Here is a 16,435-nt window from a genome sequence, read left to right as displayed (position 1 = left end):
TATGTATTAGAGAGCTTTTGGCAACCATCCTATTACAGTTACCAACTCAATATTTACTGTTGGGGTCAGCAACACTGGGTTTTTCTTTGAAAGTAGCTTGGATTGTCTGAGGACAACTGGAAATCCAAGATGTTGACAGAGAGAACACAGGAATAGAAATACTCTTACGATAATAGTTTCATTAAATAAAGAAAAGAAAATTGTGTTATCTAAGATGTCAGCCCATGCTCGGTCATCTTTAACCAGCAATTGCTATGCACAGCCTTTTGGAGTCGTTCCTTTACAATAGCACTTATCTCCCTGGTGTGCATACATGTGTATTACATCATAATATAAGTCCTTGCAAGTATAAAACAGCCAGCCAGCCTCACCCCTGCTGTTTAAACCAATGACCTCATTAAAAGCTTTACCAAATTGGACAGAGAACCACCCTTTCAGACAGACAGAAAATTCCTCAGGGCAAGTAGAGTTTATTATTAAAAACAGAGGTAAAACAAACCAAGCTAAATTGATAAAATTATTTATTAGTCAATAGTTACATTGGATAAAATTTTGACTTGGTTGTGGGCAGATGAAAATAAAAGACTTTGCCACCATTTCTTCTATAGTACAGGAATAATCTGTCATTAATGGTCTTCAACCCTCACACCATCAGCCAACAACTGACCCACATTGACTTCAATCAACCCCTCTGGCCCTGCCCCCTCAAAAAAAAAAGACACACACACTAAGGAAGAGGGCATGGCTGTGTAAATAAAATAGCAGTTTAGTATGCCAATCAATTATCAGCCACACAGATTAATGGTAAAATATCTGAAGACAAAACATCAGTTTAAAGGAGGGGACCATTTGATAATGGTCACTTGAGACAAAGGCTTAATTCATGTTGATAGTAACATGGGCTGTAAAAGAAAAATAATCCAGTATTTAAATGCTCACATTTTAAAGAGACACAGGAAAAATAACTATACATGATCTCAACACCTGTTCCGATAAGCTTCCTCTTATAGAGCATAGGGAGGTGCCAGATGGACCTGGTGCCCTGTGAATCCTCATAATCAATAACCGTGGGCTCAGCACCCATTGGTGTCTGATGCCTCTCTCACTATTTCCTTCCACCTGTGAATCCTAGACAAAAATCAATTCCAGACTTAACTCACCAAGGGAACGCACTCAGACTTCACCTTTAAGTGGTGCATCCTCTATTGATAGGAGGTTCATTAAAAACAATGCCCCCCCCCCCCCCCACAGATATGGCTCTAAGATTATGCTAGATCAAGTATCAGCTGGACAAAGACCACACAGACTAAGTCTCATAAGAACCATCTGTTCTCAACAATTTAAGCAGAGTCAGGCCTCTCATCTTAGATGAGCAACTAGATAATGGTAGTTTTATTTACGTTAAGTATCCAATAAATAGATAGCACACAATACAACACTATTTTTAAACAGAGCACATCCTCCTTCTGTCTCAACCACAGACTTCAGCGTAAAGCCAAAGTGCATTTAGAAAAGCTAAATTAAATCTTACTAAATCATCTTCTGCTTTTAGCATTAGAAGTAAAGTTGAACTGTGAAGGAACAAAGCCCACCACCTATTAAAATATACTTCACAATTTTGATTTTAATTTTGGCAAACAAAATTTGTACTGGCCATATGTACTCAGTTTTTTCATAATTATGTCTTCATACCTGCTGACGATTACTGAGATCCAGCTGCTTCCAGAACTGGAAGTCTAAACAGAGATCACGCCAATATTTACAAACTAATGATGCTGAGAGGCAGCGCTCATTCAAGGATAAATTGGAAAATATCTGCAAAGAAAAAAAAAAACTTGTCAGGTATGGTAGCCATATATATGAGAGACAGAACTGAATACTTTCCTTGTTAGTTGGTCATGAAAACCTACATATACTTATGACAGACAGAAAAATATTCATACAGTTTTAATCGACACTTGTTTCTATTCTTCGTCCCCGACTTGCTTGGTGAAGGATGAAAAATGGGACCAACAAAAACAGCTTTGAGATATTAATCTCAATCATAAAAACCACATGACATAGAGAATGGATTCCACTTAAACATTTAGTTCAGAAACAGTGCTACCTCTGATTTTCTGCATGTACCTGAGATATGGCAAACCTTTTAAGCTATGTAACAGTGTTTTATTAACCAAAACTCATTTTCATTAATTATTTTCAAGAGCAACTTCATTTAGTCACATACTAGGGTAGCCCCAAAGTTCAACAATACAAATCACCACAATGCAATGAAACCAAGCACAGGATTAGCATTTTATCTTTATCCCAACTCTCCTAGAGGCTTTGACTGCCACAAAGACACCTGATGTGCAAAGACGGAATGACTGGTGTCTCTCCACTGAAGGCATATATGACCAGAGCTGCTGTGAAAGGAGTGTTACCCAGTCCTCCTTCAGAGGCATGGCTCTAATACGAAGGGGCGGCGGGGGGGAAGCCTGTGACAAGACATGCGAAAGGGTGCCATAAGACACTAAACCCTTAAATTTTCTATTTACCATATTTTATATTACATCTTGCACAAACACATGCGCCACACTTCACTGGTCATTTTCCAGGAGAGGTTGAGTCTGAGCTCAGCATAACGGCCCAGTGGGGAGAGTCAGTGGAAGTGTCGCCCATTGGCTGAAGTAAGAAAACCTGTGCCTTCCCTGCTCAACTAGGTTCTAACTAAGGGCCCTGTGATCAATACCTTGTCTGACCAGCCAGGGCATAGGGAGCAGGCATAGCTGTGCCCAAAGTCACCTCCTAACCTAGCTTCAAGTCTTCCACTGGTCTATGACTAGATTCCCCTCATAGTCCAATGTGATTACACACTGGAGAGTTCTCCTCAGCCAGTCCTAGCCTGCTGTTCCCAGCCCTTGTAGGTGAAAGACCTGCACTAGCATGGCAATGGGACCTCATTCCAGCTACATGGAGCTCCAGAATGTTCTCCAGAGGCGCCTGCAGTACAGCACTAGTCTGCTGCTCTATACATCTAGGCTAGGGGTGGGCAGTAATTTTTGATGGGTGGGGCCATTTCAAGGTTCTGGTAAGTGGCCAAGGGCCTTTTCTCTAAAGGGGGTGCAGGGACTAGGATGGAGGCTGGGTGCAGAAGGGAGCTTGGGGTAGGGGCATGGATATAGGAGAGAATGAAATGGGGGTCTGAGAGGGAGTTTGGGTGAAGGCGGCGGTTGTGGCCTGGGGGAGGGGCTTGGAAGGCAGGGTCAGGGAAGTATAGGTGTAGGACAGGATTCTGACCTGGAAGGAGTACAGAGGCTTTGGGTGGCGACCCAGGGTAGGGCGTTGGTGGGGAGGAAGGGGCTGGGGTGCCAGAGGCAGACTGACTGGGCTGTGCTTCCTAGACAGCTTCTGGCAAGCAATCTAAGGAGGGATCCCTGCCTGCTGCAACCCCAGAATGGTCAAGCTTGCCCCATGTGGGTCTCTGTTCCTGATGCCAAAGGGGGAGAAGAGAGAGGCTTTGCATACTGGTCCTATGCCCCAGCAAAAACTCCAAGCGCCTATTAGCCAGAAGCCAGAAACTGGCCAATGGGAGCTGAAAAACTTTTGCTGGGACAGGGGGCAGCATGTGAAGACCCCCTCCCGCTGAGGTCCAGAGCAGCAAGGGTCAGCCCCATTTATACTTGTATAACACAGCATGCTTACAACTCAACGGCTATGTCTACACTAGCACAAGTGTTGGAAATGGCCATTTTAAAGATTACTAATGATGCACTGAAATGCGTATTCAGGGCCTCATTAGCATGCCACCTGCTGCAGCTCTTCAAAATGGTCACTTTTCGCTCCCGTGCAGCTTGTCCAGATGGAGGTCCTTTTCAAAAGTTCCCCGCGAACTTGGAAATCCCCTTATTACTATCAGCATATTGGAATAAGGGGATTTTGAAGTTGGCAGGGTCCTTTCGAAAAGGACCCCCATCCGAACGAGCCGCGTGGCAGTGAAATGCAGCAATTTCAAAGAGCCACAGCCGGCATCATGCTAATGAGGTGCTGAATATACATTTCGGCGCCTCCTTAGTAATCTTCTAAATGGCCATGTCGAACATTTGTGCTAGTGTAGACACAGCCAACAAGTCAGAAGTTTTTTCATGGCAAATGCAAAAGTCCAATTCATCAATTTCTGCAGATTTTAAGATGTTAAAAATGTTTCTGGAAATTATAATTGCAAAGACAAACTTTTACATGTGAACCAAAACATCTTCCTGACAGTACCTCTGCTGCTGCTACTACTAGCTTCACTCAGCAAGCGTACCATGCTGCTAACAAGACTCGTCAGCTTCAATATGGGGTTTTTTGGAATGCTATATTTGGCAGTGAACTGAAAAAAGGAGTTATGTAGAAAACAGACATAGGAGCTAATTATAGGAAAAGAATAAAGGACAGAGACAGAGAGAAAAGTGCCAACTTCTTTTCTACCTATGGCCTTGAGGGAACAGGAGACTACAACGCCAGGAAGAAGATATGCAAAGATCTTTCCAATAGCTAGAGGGGATGGAGCTTCAAGTTTGTAACATGGCTACTAGCTGAAGGAAGACATTTCAGATGGACCCTCAAGCAGAGGTAGACCTGGGTTCCCTCACTAGCCAGTGACTGTTGGAGACAGACAGATATCTGGTCTAAAAGGGCTATCATTTCCTCAGGGGAATAAAACAGACTGGTTGATCAGCAAGCATCTCATAACCAAATACTCATCTCCTGCTCATCTTAACAGAATGGTCACAGAGAGGCAGCCATGTTATTCTGTATCTTCACAGAACAAAAAAGCAGTCATGTAGTACTTTAAAGGCCAGTAGTATAATTTATTAGGTGGGACAGACCCACTTCCTCAGATCTGCAAGTCTGATGAAAGTAAACTGGTAAGATGAAAATACAAAGAGGAAAACAATAAAATGAAACTTGATAAATCAAGTACATAGGACAGAAGGGTGCAGGGAAGAAAATTACTTTCGTGTCTATTAAGTTAACTGACCTGGTTAAGAGCACTACGAATATCAAACATTACAGCACAAAAAACTACTGAAAATAATATGACGAGACCAAGTAATTAGCTAAATAGGGAAACATCAGTTTAATCTTTCTAAATACAGTGAGCAGACTGCAGGAAGAATAACCTAAAACAGATGATAATATTCAGGTTCAGAGACATGGAAAGCAGTCATACTAAAAGAAGCCCTGATAGCCAAAACAGACAAGCCTGCCATGCAGTATGCCAACATTAAAAAACCAAATGCAGTGTAGCGCTGAATATTAAGCATCATGGCAAAGGAAGGACAGGAAAGCAGTTGCCTCTACACAACTAAAGCGATTCTTTAATCAAAGAGCAAACTAAATAAGGAACTTGTTTAGCTCTTCATTTTTCCTCATAAATGAAACTCACGTGAAAAGCTTGGCAAAAAAAAATTTAGCTAGTGGAGAGCCATAACTACCTACAAACATCTCAGGACTGAATACCAGTGGCAGAAAAAAGAAATTAACAGAACAAAAAGAATAGAATTAAAGAAAAAAAGTATATGAATGGAATCAAAGGAAAATATACAGAAACATGATACGCTGCTGTGCACCTGTAAATTCGCAATATACAAGTCCATAAATATTAATTTTACTTCCCATGTGGAACCCTAGATTAAAAGGCTTTACTGTAATATATTACACACACACAGTATTACAACAGTTGTACAGAGTCAGATTTTCCTGAATATGTATGACTACTGAAAGTTTGAGATTAGTATTTCCTCTGATGTTATGATTCAAGAACTGAGTCACACACCAGTCAATTCAAAATCCTTTCCATTCTATCAGCATCTCTTAGACTTTGCCTACATTGCTAAATTTAAAGTGCTGTCATGGTGGCACTTCAATGCAGTAGTATGGTCACAGCACCAGTGGAGAGAGCTCTCCCAGCACTGTAAGTAAAATACTTCCATGAAGGGTGTAGCTCATGGTACTCGAAGCCTGTTTACACATTGCTGTAACTTGCTGTGCTTAGGAGGAGGAGGAGGATAGAGAAAATTTTGGCAAAGAAAAGCTAAATCTGCAGCTCACTAGAGGTTTTACCCTAAGGGTTCAGGGGATGGAGAGAACATGTGGTAACATTCCTTATGTTAACCTTAAGCTAAGAGTTTGTCTACACCAGTGTTCCCAAACTAATTTGGCCACAGAACCCATTTGGGCTGGGAATATATTGATGGAACACACACACACACACACGCTGGTCAGAGAGCATCAGGGTGTGGAGGGTTTCCTACTGAAAAATTCACACACAATACTCAAAAGTTGATTTAAAAGACTTAGGTTTTGTAGAGGTTTCTTATTTTACAAGGAACACAAAAAACAGGCAGAGAACCTCTCAAGTTTGCAACAGAAAACAACTCAATCACGCTTTCTGCAAAGCAAGCTGCTTCCTGGCAGCGTGCAGAATAGTCAATACACAGTCTAGGTAGAAGCTAGAGCAACCACACTGCAGAGTGCAAGAAACATGCTAGGGACCTGGGAGCTTTCACTGAGGTCACAACTGTGCACTTATGGCACACAAGGAATCTGATCTCCAGCTCATCAACAAGTTTGCTGATGCCACTCGCTTCTTTGGTTTGGCCGTCAGCCTAGGAAAGACGGAGGTACTGTTTCAATCTGCTCCAGGATCTGCTGTTCTCCCTGCTTCAATCTTTATTGAAGGAACAGAGTTTAAAAACAGTAGAGGAGTTCAAGTACCTTGGCAACATGATAACCAATGAGGGCTCCCTTGACAAAGAAATCAATGCCAGAATCTGCCAGCCCAGCTGGGCACTAGGAAGTCAGAGCATGAGTGTTGAATTAGCACAATATCCCACAGTCCACTAAACTGAAAGTGTACAAGGCTGTAGTCCTGACCAGTCTCCTGTGTGGCCGTGAAACCTGGACCTGGTACAGAAAACATATAAAACTGCTGGAGCGCTTCCACACACGCAGTGTGAGGTCAACACTGCACATTCGATGGCAGGATAGAGTTATGAACCTGGAAGTCCTGGAGAAAGCAGGAACCACGAGCATCGAAGCCATGACTGTGAAAGCCCAGCTTCGCTGGACAGGGCACGTCATACGAATGGCGGAGTCAAGAATCCCTAAACAACTCCTCTACGGTGAACTCTCCCAGGGCAAAAGGAATCAAGGTAGGCCTCACAAAAGGTATAAAGACTGTGTGAAGGCCAACATTGCTCATGCTGGTTTAAAACCAGATCAGCTACGGCAGCATGCAAAAGACCAAATAGGCTGGTGTGCTCTCGTACAATATGCATATGACAACTTCGAAGAGCAGCGACGCATACACCTCATTGATGCTCGTGAGAGGAAGAAAGCAACAGCAGCAGCCGCACCAACAGAGCCAGGACAATTCCCTTGCCCCCACTGCGAATGCTCATGCCATTCAAAGCTTGGACTCCTCAGCCACATGCGAGTCCACAACCAATGAGCCTGTGCAAGCTCAAGATGTCATCGTCAGACACGGACTACCTACAAATGCAACTTTGAATGCCAAAACCGTAAGTTTGAGTACAAGTTAGAAAAGTCTTAACATAGGGATTAAGTAAAATAAGGACACTCAATGTTGGGGTTCCCTAACATGAGTCAGCTGGCCAGAGCTAGAAGTAAGGCAGTACGGCCCAATGTGCTGCTCCAGCAAGAGCCAGCTAGAGTGTGGCATGGTTTGCACTGCACTTTCCCAGACAGGTTCCCAGGGCCTCCTGCTGCAGGCTGCCACTGGTGACCCCCCTCACCCACAGCCAGGTGCAGGATGCAGGTGCGAAAGGGGCCAGCTGGGAGCATGCTCCTAGCAAGTCTACTGGTCCATCAGCACTTGTGCTGCTGCCGCCCCTTCAATGGGAACCAAGCACTTAAAGTGCAGTCCATGTGCACACTCTTGCCAGCAGCCCTGGGAAGAAACCAAAGTAAGGGAATGGCAGGCAGAGGTTGGGGGTGGGAGGGTGGTCTCACACAGATGCCACAGTGTCCCCACACAGCCAGCCCACAGCTCCCTTGTGGCAGTGGAAGCAAACAGGAGCATCAGCACAGGAACCTGTTCACAAGCCAGGCAAAGGTAACCCAGCAACAACTGGCACTGTGTCCCCTCGCTCCAAACAGCCGGGCCTCTAACCCCGAGTCATTCCCACAATCCCCAGCCACGTGACTCCTACGCACCATCCTCCATCCCTGCCTCCCTCCTGCACCCCCAACCTTGACCCTGAACACCACCCCCTCCACACCTCATTCCCCAAAATGTCTGATAGCTACAGTCCTATCCTAACCCACCCTCCCCTCCTGCCCTGAGCGCCACACCACCACCAGGAAACAGTTTGTGAAAGAACATGCGACTGCAGCCGCGCCGCGCCGCACCCTAACTAGCCACAGGCGGTAGCTCTCCCGGTCGCCAGGGAAAAGCAGCAACATCCCTCCATTTAAAGGACCTTCAACTCTGCCTCTCCCGTAGCCACGCACGAGGCGGAACTTGCGCCTCGCTTCACGCCACACCACCCCCTCCGACGGGGCCACGCTCGTCCGGACCTACCTTGAGGAGGATGGAGGGCGGCAGCTGGTTGATGTCGGGTGGCGGCGGCGGCTCTCGGCAGCACTCGCTGGGGTCCTCGGGCGGCTCCTGGCGCTCCGGCTCGCTGCTTTCCTCCTCCTCCTCCTCCGGCGACAGCGGCAGCTCAGCGGCCAGCTCCCCCACGCCGCTCTCCCCGGCCGGGCCCCTGAGCGGCTGCTCAGCAGCGCGGCCGGAGGCGCAGGGCAGGGGGCAGAGCTGCTGCTCGCTCGGGCACTGGCAGGCGGCGGCCTCCGGCTCCGGCGGGGCGGCGGTGCAGCGGGGCTGCTTGCACGGCGGGCAGGCGGGCAGGCCGGTCCCTTTGCGCTTACACACCATGTCGGGGGCCGGCTCGCCAGGCGGCCGCGCCGAGCCCAGCAAGGCCCGCAGGGGCGGGGGCAAGAGGCCCGACAGGAGCAGGCGCTGGCACGGGCCCCGCTGCTCCCAGGCGGTGGGCGGGAGATGTAGGAGGCGGCGGGCGGCGCGCTGCTCCGGGGAGCTCAGGGCCGCGCAGCGAGGCGGCGAGTCCCGGCCGGGCAGGGGCTGCTCCGGGGCGGGCGGGCTGGCGCCGTGCACGATGAAGCAGAGCATGCAGGGCCCGCGCAGAAAACAGCTCCGGCTGCGCGGCGGCGGCACCTTCCTCCCGCGGCGGCAGCGGCGGCTCCTCTGCCCGCTCAGGCTGGTTCCCTGCCGCGAGAGCAGGGGGCCCATATAGGAGGCTCCGGAGCGGGGATTAGCGGGGGCCCGGCCGCCGCCCCCGGGCAGGTCCCTGAGCGGTGTCAGCTGCGGCCGCTGGCAGGAGCGGCAGCTGTCATGGTGCCCGGTCGCTAGGCGCTGCGGCAGGTGGCGAGAAGCGGGAGGCGGCGCCGGTTCTTCCGGGACATTGAACCGGAAGGCGGTTCCACTACGGCCGCGCTGACCTCAGCCACGCGCCGCTCGCGGCTCAGCAAGAGGGAGCCCGCCTGGGGCCGGCGCTCTGCGGTGCTGCCGCCTCCGGCCGGGCGGGACCGGCGCCGTCAACACGCTACGGCGGATGGGGCCGCTACAGCCCGGGGAATCTGTCAATGGTCGGGAATCGCCACTCCGGCCGTACTGCGCATGCTCCTTGCGCGCGGCTGCCGGGAATCCTGCGGAGCTTCGGCAATTGCTGCGCTGTCTTTACACACCTGACTAAGCGCCTCAGGGGCAAACCGCAGCGGGGGCGGGGGCGGGGCCGGGGCCGGTTTCCTGTGGGGTGCAGCAGACGGGGGGGGGGATGGTGAGGGAGATGGGGGGGGGGGCTTTTTGGTGCCCCCCCCTGGAGAGACCGCTAGGGGAACAGTTGCCCATAGGGTGAGCCCTCCCCCAGTGTGCACAGCCCGTGGGGGGCGGGGGGCACAAGAGCGGGAAGGGGGTTTATTTCCTCTCTCTCTTGCCAGGGCAGCTGCTTGTTGGCTCTTGAAGCGCCAGCTGCCCTAAAGCCTTTTCTCTCCTTGACACCCGTATGGAGAAGCATGTCACAGCAGCCGCACGGGCCCACCTGCACCTGCCCCCTCAGGTCACCAGGCAGGTGTGGAGATTCACCAGCTGTTCTGACTGGTGAGACTAGCAGCTTATAGGACAGTGGGATGACCAGCAGTGGCTCTAGAACTTTTGAATGAGGAAGGACACCTTCCTGGAGCTCTGCAGCTGGCTCACGCCCGCCTTCCGCAGACAGGACACCAAGCTGCAACCCTCCACCCCCCCTGGAGAAGCGGGTCACCACTGTACTCTGGAAGCTCGCCACTCCAGAGGGCTACCACTGTGTGAGGAACCAGTTTGGTGTGGGGAAGTCCACCCTCAGGGCAGTTTTCATGCAGGTAAGGTATTCTCAGGGTGCTGGCCCTGCATGGGGGATAGGGGTAAGGGAGAGTAGGGGTGCCACCCAAGAGGGATGCTCAGGAAATAGGGTCAGGATTGTGAGGGGTGGGGTTGGGGAGTGGGGGAAACCCCATCCCTGGAGGACCATGCTGCTCCACTCTCAACAGACCTGCTGCCAGGGTACAGCCTCACCGGGGGCGGGAGGAGGGGCTGGACAGCCAGGGGGAAATGGGGGCAGGAGGGAGTGGGGAAGCCCACCACAGGTAAGGGGCACTGTCTCTCAGTCCCTCGTGTGTGTTTGGTCTCCTCCCCTTGCAGGTTGTGACAGCCATCAACATGTTCCTGCTCCAGAGGGTTGTCCCCATCTCTGACTTGGGTGTGGTTATGGCTGGCTTCATGGCCCTGGGGTTCCCAAACTGCTTTGGGGCTATTGGTGGGGCCCACATCCCCATCCGTGCCACGGAACACAGTGTAGCAAGGTACATAAACCTCAAGGGATATCATTCCATTGTGCTGCAGGTCCTGGTCAACCACTGAGGGTGGTTCCTCAACATGTACATGAGTGGTTGGGCCGGGCACACAACACCAGTATGTTCTACAATTCTGAACTGTGCTGGAGGATGGAGGCAGCCACCTATGTCCCCCGCTGGGAGCTGGCAGGGAGGGATGTGGACATGCCATTGTGCATGCTGGCGTATGCCCCCTACCCGCTCATGCCATGACTCAGACCCTACATCAGCCACCTGGTTCCAACCCAGGAACTCTTTTATGCCCGGCTCAGTCGGGCACAGATTCAGGTCATATGTGCCTTCAGCTCTCTGAAGGCATGGTTTAGGTGCCTCCTGACCCAACTGGAAGCAGGGAAGCACAATGTCCCCCAGGTCATGGGGGCATGCTGTGCCCTCCACAACATAGTGGCGGGGGAAACAGGAGGCCTTCCTCCTTGAGTTAGGGACAGACGCTGGCTATGGTTGTGAACAGCCGGGTGCAACGCCCATCTGCCAAGCCCATCAGGACAGGCTGCAGATCGGTGAGGCCCTGAGGGACATCTTCACCCACAGCCCTCAATGACCCTCGCCAGGACACACCCCATGGGGGCTCAGGCACACAGCCCTACCTCAATCCCATCTTGATCCCTTCCTTTGCCCCCTTACCCCTCCTCAATCCTTCCCCAGTAAACCCAGATGCAGGGGTGGTGTTCAGATAACTAGTTTACTTAAAGATAAATGTGTAGAAAATAAACTTTGTCAGGAACTATTTACACAATGAAATGCACTATAACTATATGCAGTGGGGGGGTCTTGGGATGGGGCGGCAGGCATCAATCCAGGGAGGGGTGGAGGTCTATGACCTCACTGAGGAAAAGGACATTGAGCGGCATTAGCTCCAGGTCCCCTCCCTCCATGGTTTTGGGGTCCCTGTTGGGACTGGGTTGTGTCTGGGAGTACATAAAGGGATGGATACAGTGGGGCTGCAGCAGGGTTGGGCTTTGCAGTGGGGGTGGAGGGTAGTGGACAGGCATGACATGATAGGGGGCTGGGGGAGCAGGGGGGAGTGCCCATGGCAATCGGCCACTGCACCAGTAAAACACTATATTGGGGGATGGCCGGTGGGGGGAGTGGTGGCAGCATGGGGAGTGGTGGCATCAGCTGCAGGTGACTGGACCAACTGGTGCCTCCAGGCAGCACTTCTCTGTGCTGCTCTTTGCCCAGCCAGGTGGGGTGGGGGAAGCAGTAGTGGCAGTGCATGGATCCACTTTTTCTCCTGCCAGGCAGAAGCAGCTAGTCCCTAGCTTGTCTGATTCTGACCTACAAGGCTCCGAGCTCCATACACGATACTTGGGGAGCTGGGTAGGGAACCCAATAAGGTCTGGATCCAGTCAAGCCATGGGCTGCATTCAGCCTGCAGGCCATAGGTGCCCCACCCCTGAACTAAATGGCTCAGATAATAACTATCATTCAAAGTCAAACACTGAGTAATTTGTTACACCTGCTGAGACCCAGGAGGTGGGTGGGTACATGCCTGTCCATGTCTAAATGTGATTAGTAATTAGTTGAGGTCATGGATAGGAACTCCCTATTGCACAGAGGACCCCTGTCTTCTTATATGGAAATCTCTCTATGCCTCTTATAATTTTTGTGATCTGTTTCTGGATCTGTCCTTATCTTTTTCTGCTCTATCCTTTTCAAGATAGAATGTCTCATACTGAACACCAAATAGTATTCAAGAAATTAAACGCCTTTTGATATAGTTTATTTAGACCCCAGCAATGTGCATGAGAAATTTAAATTATACCTTCCCATTTGTTATATTACATTAGTTAACGGTGACTTTCATTTGGCATCATGCTGCAAATTGTACCCTACAGACAGAAGCAGGTCTCTTTCATTGGCCTATCCTATTAGCAAGAGTTAGAACCTGGATAAATCTGAATCATTTCTAATAACTCATAGTGACTGGTGTGTTTTGTTCACTCCAGTAGTATATCTAAGGGTTGGTTTGACTCTTTGGTCCCAAGGAACTAGAGACAGTAACAAGGAGGTCCTGCAGGAGACCAGGAACAGCTGGGGGCGCGGGGGGGCAGGGTGAATTTAACTTGAGGTTTATGTTCAGTGAGTGTTATCTAAGTGTGATCGAGGAATCTCTAAGTGCCAACTGTCAGAGAGCACTAAAGAGTGCCATGTGAAGGCTCTTCTGTGACCGAGGAGCCCCACGAAGCACCATGATCACTGTGAAATATACACACAAATATTTAAGGAATTATGTATCTCTGCTGAAAATCATGTTTCCAAAGCAACTAATCAGAAGTTGACATGTGTCAGATGGATTCCTTTCAGGCGGGGGTAAGAGATGTTTTTCTCCCCATCTGGTCATTGGGTGTATTGTATACTTCATAATTCAAGCCTTTTTGCATACTGAGTTAGATGCTAATAAAGAGATTGTGAAATCTACAGTAAAGAAGTATGACAATAATTAATCCTTTGGGCTCCTAGTGGACCATAGAGCCTCCACAGTCATTCTCCATCTCTTGCAATCCTTGACTATAGCCTTGATTTGATCCCAGGTTAAGACGGCTGCTTTTACTTCATCCAAGAAATTTCATCACCATGTTTGGTTGGGACATTCTCTTTTCCTCTTTTCCTTTGGATTCCATTTTAATGCTTGTCTCGTGATACATTCCTCGCAGTCCTCATGCAGGATATGGCCTGCCTGTCGCCATTTTCTCTTCTTAATCTGGACCTCTATTGGTTTCTGGTTTGTTTTGGTCCACAAGTTTTCATTTGGCATGCTATAATACCACTTTAGCTGGAGAATATGTCTAAGGCATTTATTGACAAACATCTGAATTTTCTTACTGTTGCTCTGGACAACGTGCCACGTCTCCAAGCCATACGGCAGTGCTCATTTCACATTGGAAGCGAAAATATGTAGTTTGGTTCTTGTTGAAATGGCTCTTGTACACCAGACTGGTTGTAACGTGGCAAAGGCTTGTTGTGCCTTTCATATTCTCGCATTGATGTCCTCTTCTTTGTCTCCATTCTTGCTGATAGCACTCCCCAAGTATACAAACCGGTCAACATCTTGCGCTGCTGTAACCTTCAGTTGTAATTTCACTTTCCTGTCTATTATAAATGTGCATTAATTTGGTCTTCTCTTGACTGATCTTGAGGTCCACTTATTCAGCTGTTTCCTATAGGGCATCTGTCTTCTCATGCAAATGCTCTAGTTTGTCTGCAAGGAGGGCTAAGTTGTCTGCAAACTCCAGATCTTCAAGTTTCCTAGTTCGGGTCAATGGATTCCCCTTCCTGAGTAAGCATATGCTGTTTTTGTGACCCAGTCTAGGACAATCAGGAAGAATAATGAAGGAAGAAGGCAGACTTGGCATACACCTGTTGTGATGTGCAACTTTTCCAACAACTTTCCATCATGGATGACTTGGCAGGAGTATTCTTGATACAGTTTCTCGATGGTGGTACCAGTTTGCCTGGGACTACGTAATGTTGCACAATGGTCCAGATGGACTGCCTGTCCACGCTGTCGAAAGCTTTCATGAAGCCTGTGAAGTTGATGCAGAGAGGTGCGTGCCATTTGATGCATTGTTCTACAGTGATCTGAAGTGTTACTATCTGGTCTGTGCAAGATTGTCCTCTCCTAAAACCTGCCTCTTCTTCTAGTCTGTGGTCTACGGCATCTTTTGTGCATTCCAGGATGACTCGGGTTAGTACTTTGCTTGGAATAGACAGGAGGGTGATCCCCCTCCACTTTTCACACACTGTGACAAATCTCCAGATATAGGGAGTTTCACTAGCAGCCCTTTTCTCCAATCCTTTGGAATCTCTTCTGTTTTCTATATCAGATTTAGCAAACTGTGTAGCTGGTCCACTATAGCAGGTCCTCCTCCTTTTATTAGTTCAGGTGGAATATTATCAGGCCCTCCTGCCTTGCCATTTAGGTTCCTTATTGCCTTGTGGACTTCCTCTTTCGTAATCGCCCCAGTGTTGATGTCTAGGGTTTCTCCTCCTTTTAGCTGTGGTTGATTTGTTGGTGGTGGTCCGTTTAACACTTCTTCACAATGCTCCTTCCATCTGGCAAGTCCCTGCCCCTCCATGTTGGGGGTAGGGCAACTGGCTAACTAATCATCCCTGTAAAAAATTTAAAATGTTACAGAAACCTTTACATCATTCACAATCAAAATCACCTCAGTCCAGGGAAGACCAACGGCTTCTCAATGGGGACTTATGACCTGAAAACTTGAAAGGCTGCTGTTGTACCAATAGACTCTTTGTCGACCCCAGGTGGCACTAGAGAGCAAGCTGCTTTCACATAGAAATATAAAGAAGTATACAAGGAAAACAAAACAAAACAAAAACCTGCAGACAGGAGTGCTTGTTATGAATGAGGACAGTGGATTGTTCTGATACATGTGGGCGTGCAAACAGAAAGCCTGAAGCACTCACTGAGCAGGAAAGCTGACTGCTTGACTTGTGTAAAATGCTGTAAAGTTTTGGGAGAATATTGCTCTAAAATGTGAAAGTACTTAGTTATGTCAGTCTGGTTTGTACAATGCATGTTATGATTTTATTTTAGAGGTTATCATTTGTTTCCAGTACTACTATTTGCTGTCACTTAAATCTCTATACTTTGTTAAATAAACTTTTCCTTGTTTTCACTATAAACATGTGTTGTGTTTAAATGGAGGCATGATCTGAAGTGAATACAGGAAGATGAAGTGTGCTGTTCTTTTGAGAGCCACAGCTCCTGTACATTCTGTGAGACTTGGGCTACACTGTAGCCGTACCTCAAACTAACTTACACAACTTGCGTTGCACAAATTGCACAAGTTATTTTGAGATAACTTATTTCATACTCAGAGTTGTCCAAACAGCACCAAAGTTCTACATAAGTGCCTACTTTGAACTTCCTGCTACCCCTCTCATGATGAGGGGTAGCAGGAACCAAATGCAGTGATTTTTTTTCTTGCAAAAAAGGTGGCAGAACTCAAGTCCCAAACTGACACCCCCCCCACAGTGGAACTAAAGCCCCAACCCCACTCCACTGGAACTCAAACCCCAAACTGCCCCCCTGCCCCCACGCTTAACCCCCCCCGCAGCCCCAAACTACCCCCAGGCTTCACCCCCTCCACAGCCCCAGGCCCCATTCCTGCCCTAAATCAATGCCCTCCTCCAGAGCTAGGCACCCCTAGCCCCCCTCCCAGCTCTAAATCAATATCCTCCCCCCAGAGCCAGGCACTTCCAGCCCCCCTCCCAGCTCTAAATCAATGTCCTCCCCCAGAGCCAGGCACCCCCAGTCCCTCCTCCCAGCACTAAATGAATGCCTTCCCCCAGAGACAGGCACCCCCAAAACCAGGCAGAAGAAGGCACCCCCAGCCTCCTCCCAGCTCTAAATCAATGCCCTCAGAAGCAGGCACCTCCATAACTGGGAAACCCCAGACCACCCTACTCCTGTAATTCAAGCTGACTCTCTGGAGCCACTGATGGAGCCAGGTAT

The 16,435-nt window shown here is 48.9% G+C and overlaps 1 protein-coding gene across 4 annotated transcripts in view; it reads right to left on the bottom strand.

Annotated features, from left to right (window-relative positions):
- FBXL17 (F-box and leucine rich repeat protein 17) overlaps positions 1-9,454 on the bottom strand; it is a 474,489-nt gene extending 465,035 nt beyond the window's left edge. For all 4 annotated transcript variants that reach the window (XM_074994182.1, XM_074994183.1, XM_074994184.1 and 1 more), the window contains exons 1-2: positions 8,573-9,454; positions 1,693-1,815 (exon numbers count right to left, since the gene is read on the bottom strand). In XM_074994182.1, coding sequence (XP_074850283.1) covers positions 1,693-1,815; positions 8,573-9,298 — 849 coding nt within the window. In that variant the 5' untranslated portion in view covers positions 9,299-9,454. The remainder of the gene's footprint in view (positions 1-1,692; positions 1,816-8,572) is intronic.
- Positions 9,455-16,435: the final 6,981 nt, after the last annotated feature.

This window comes from Carettochelys insculpta, chromosome 5 (genome assembly GCF_033958435.1).
Source record: "Carettochelys insculpta isolate YL-2023 chromosome 5, ASM3395843v1, whole genome shotgun sequence".
Lineage (NCBI taxonomy): Eukaryota > Metazoa > Chordata > Testudines > Carettochelyidae > Carettochelys > Carettochelys insculpta.
Note: the sequence above shows the minus strand (reverse complement) of the source record. Positions and strands in the feature narration are given on the sequence as shown.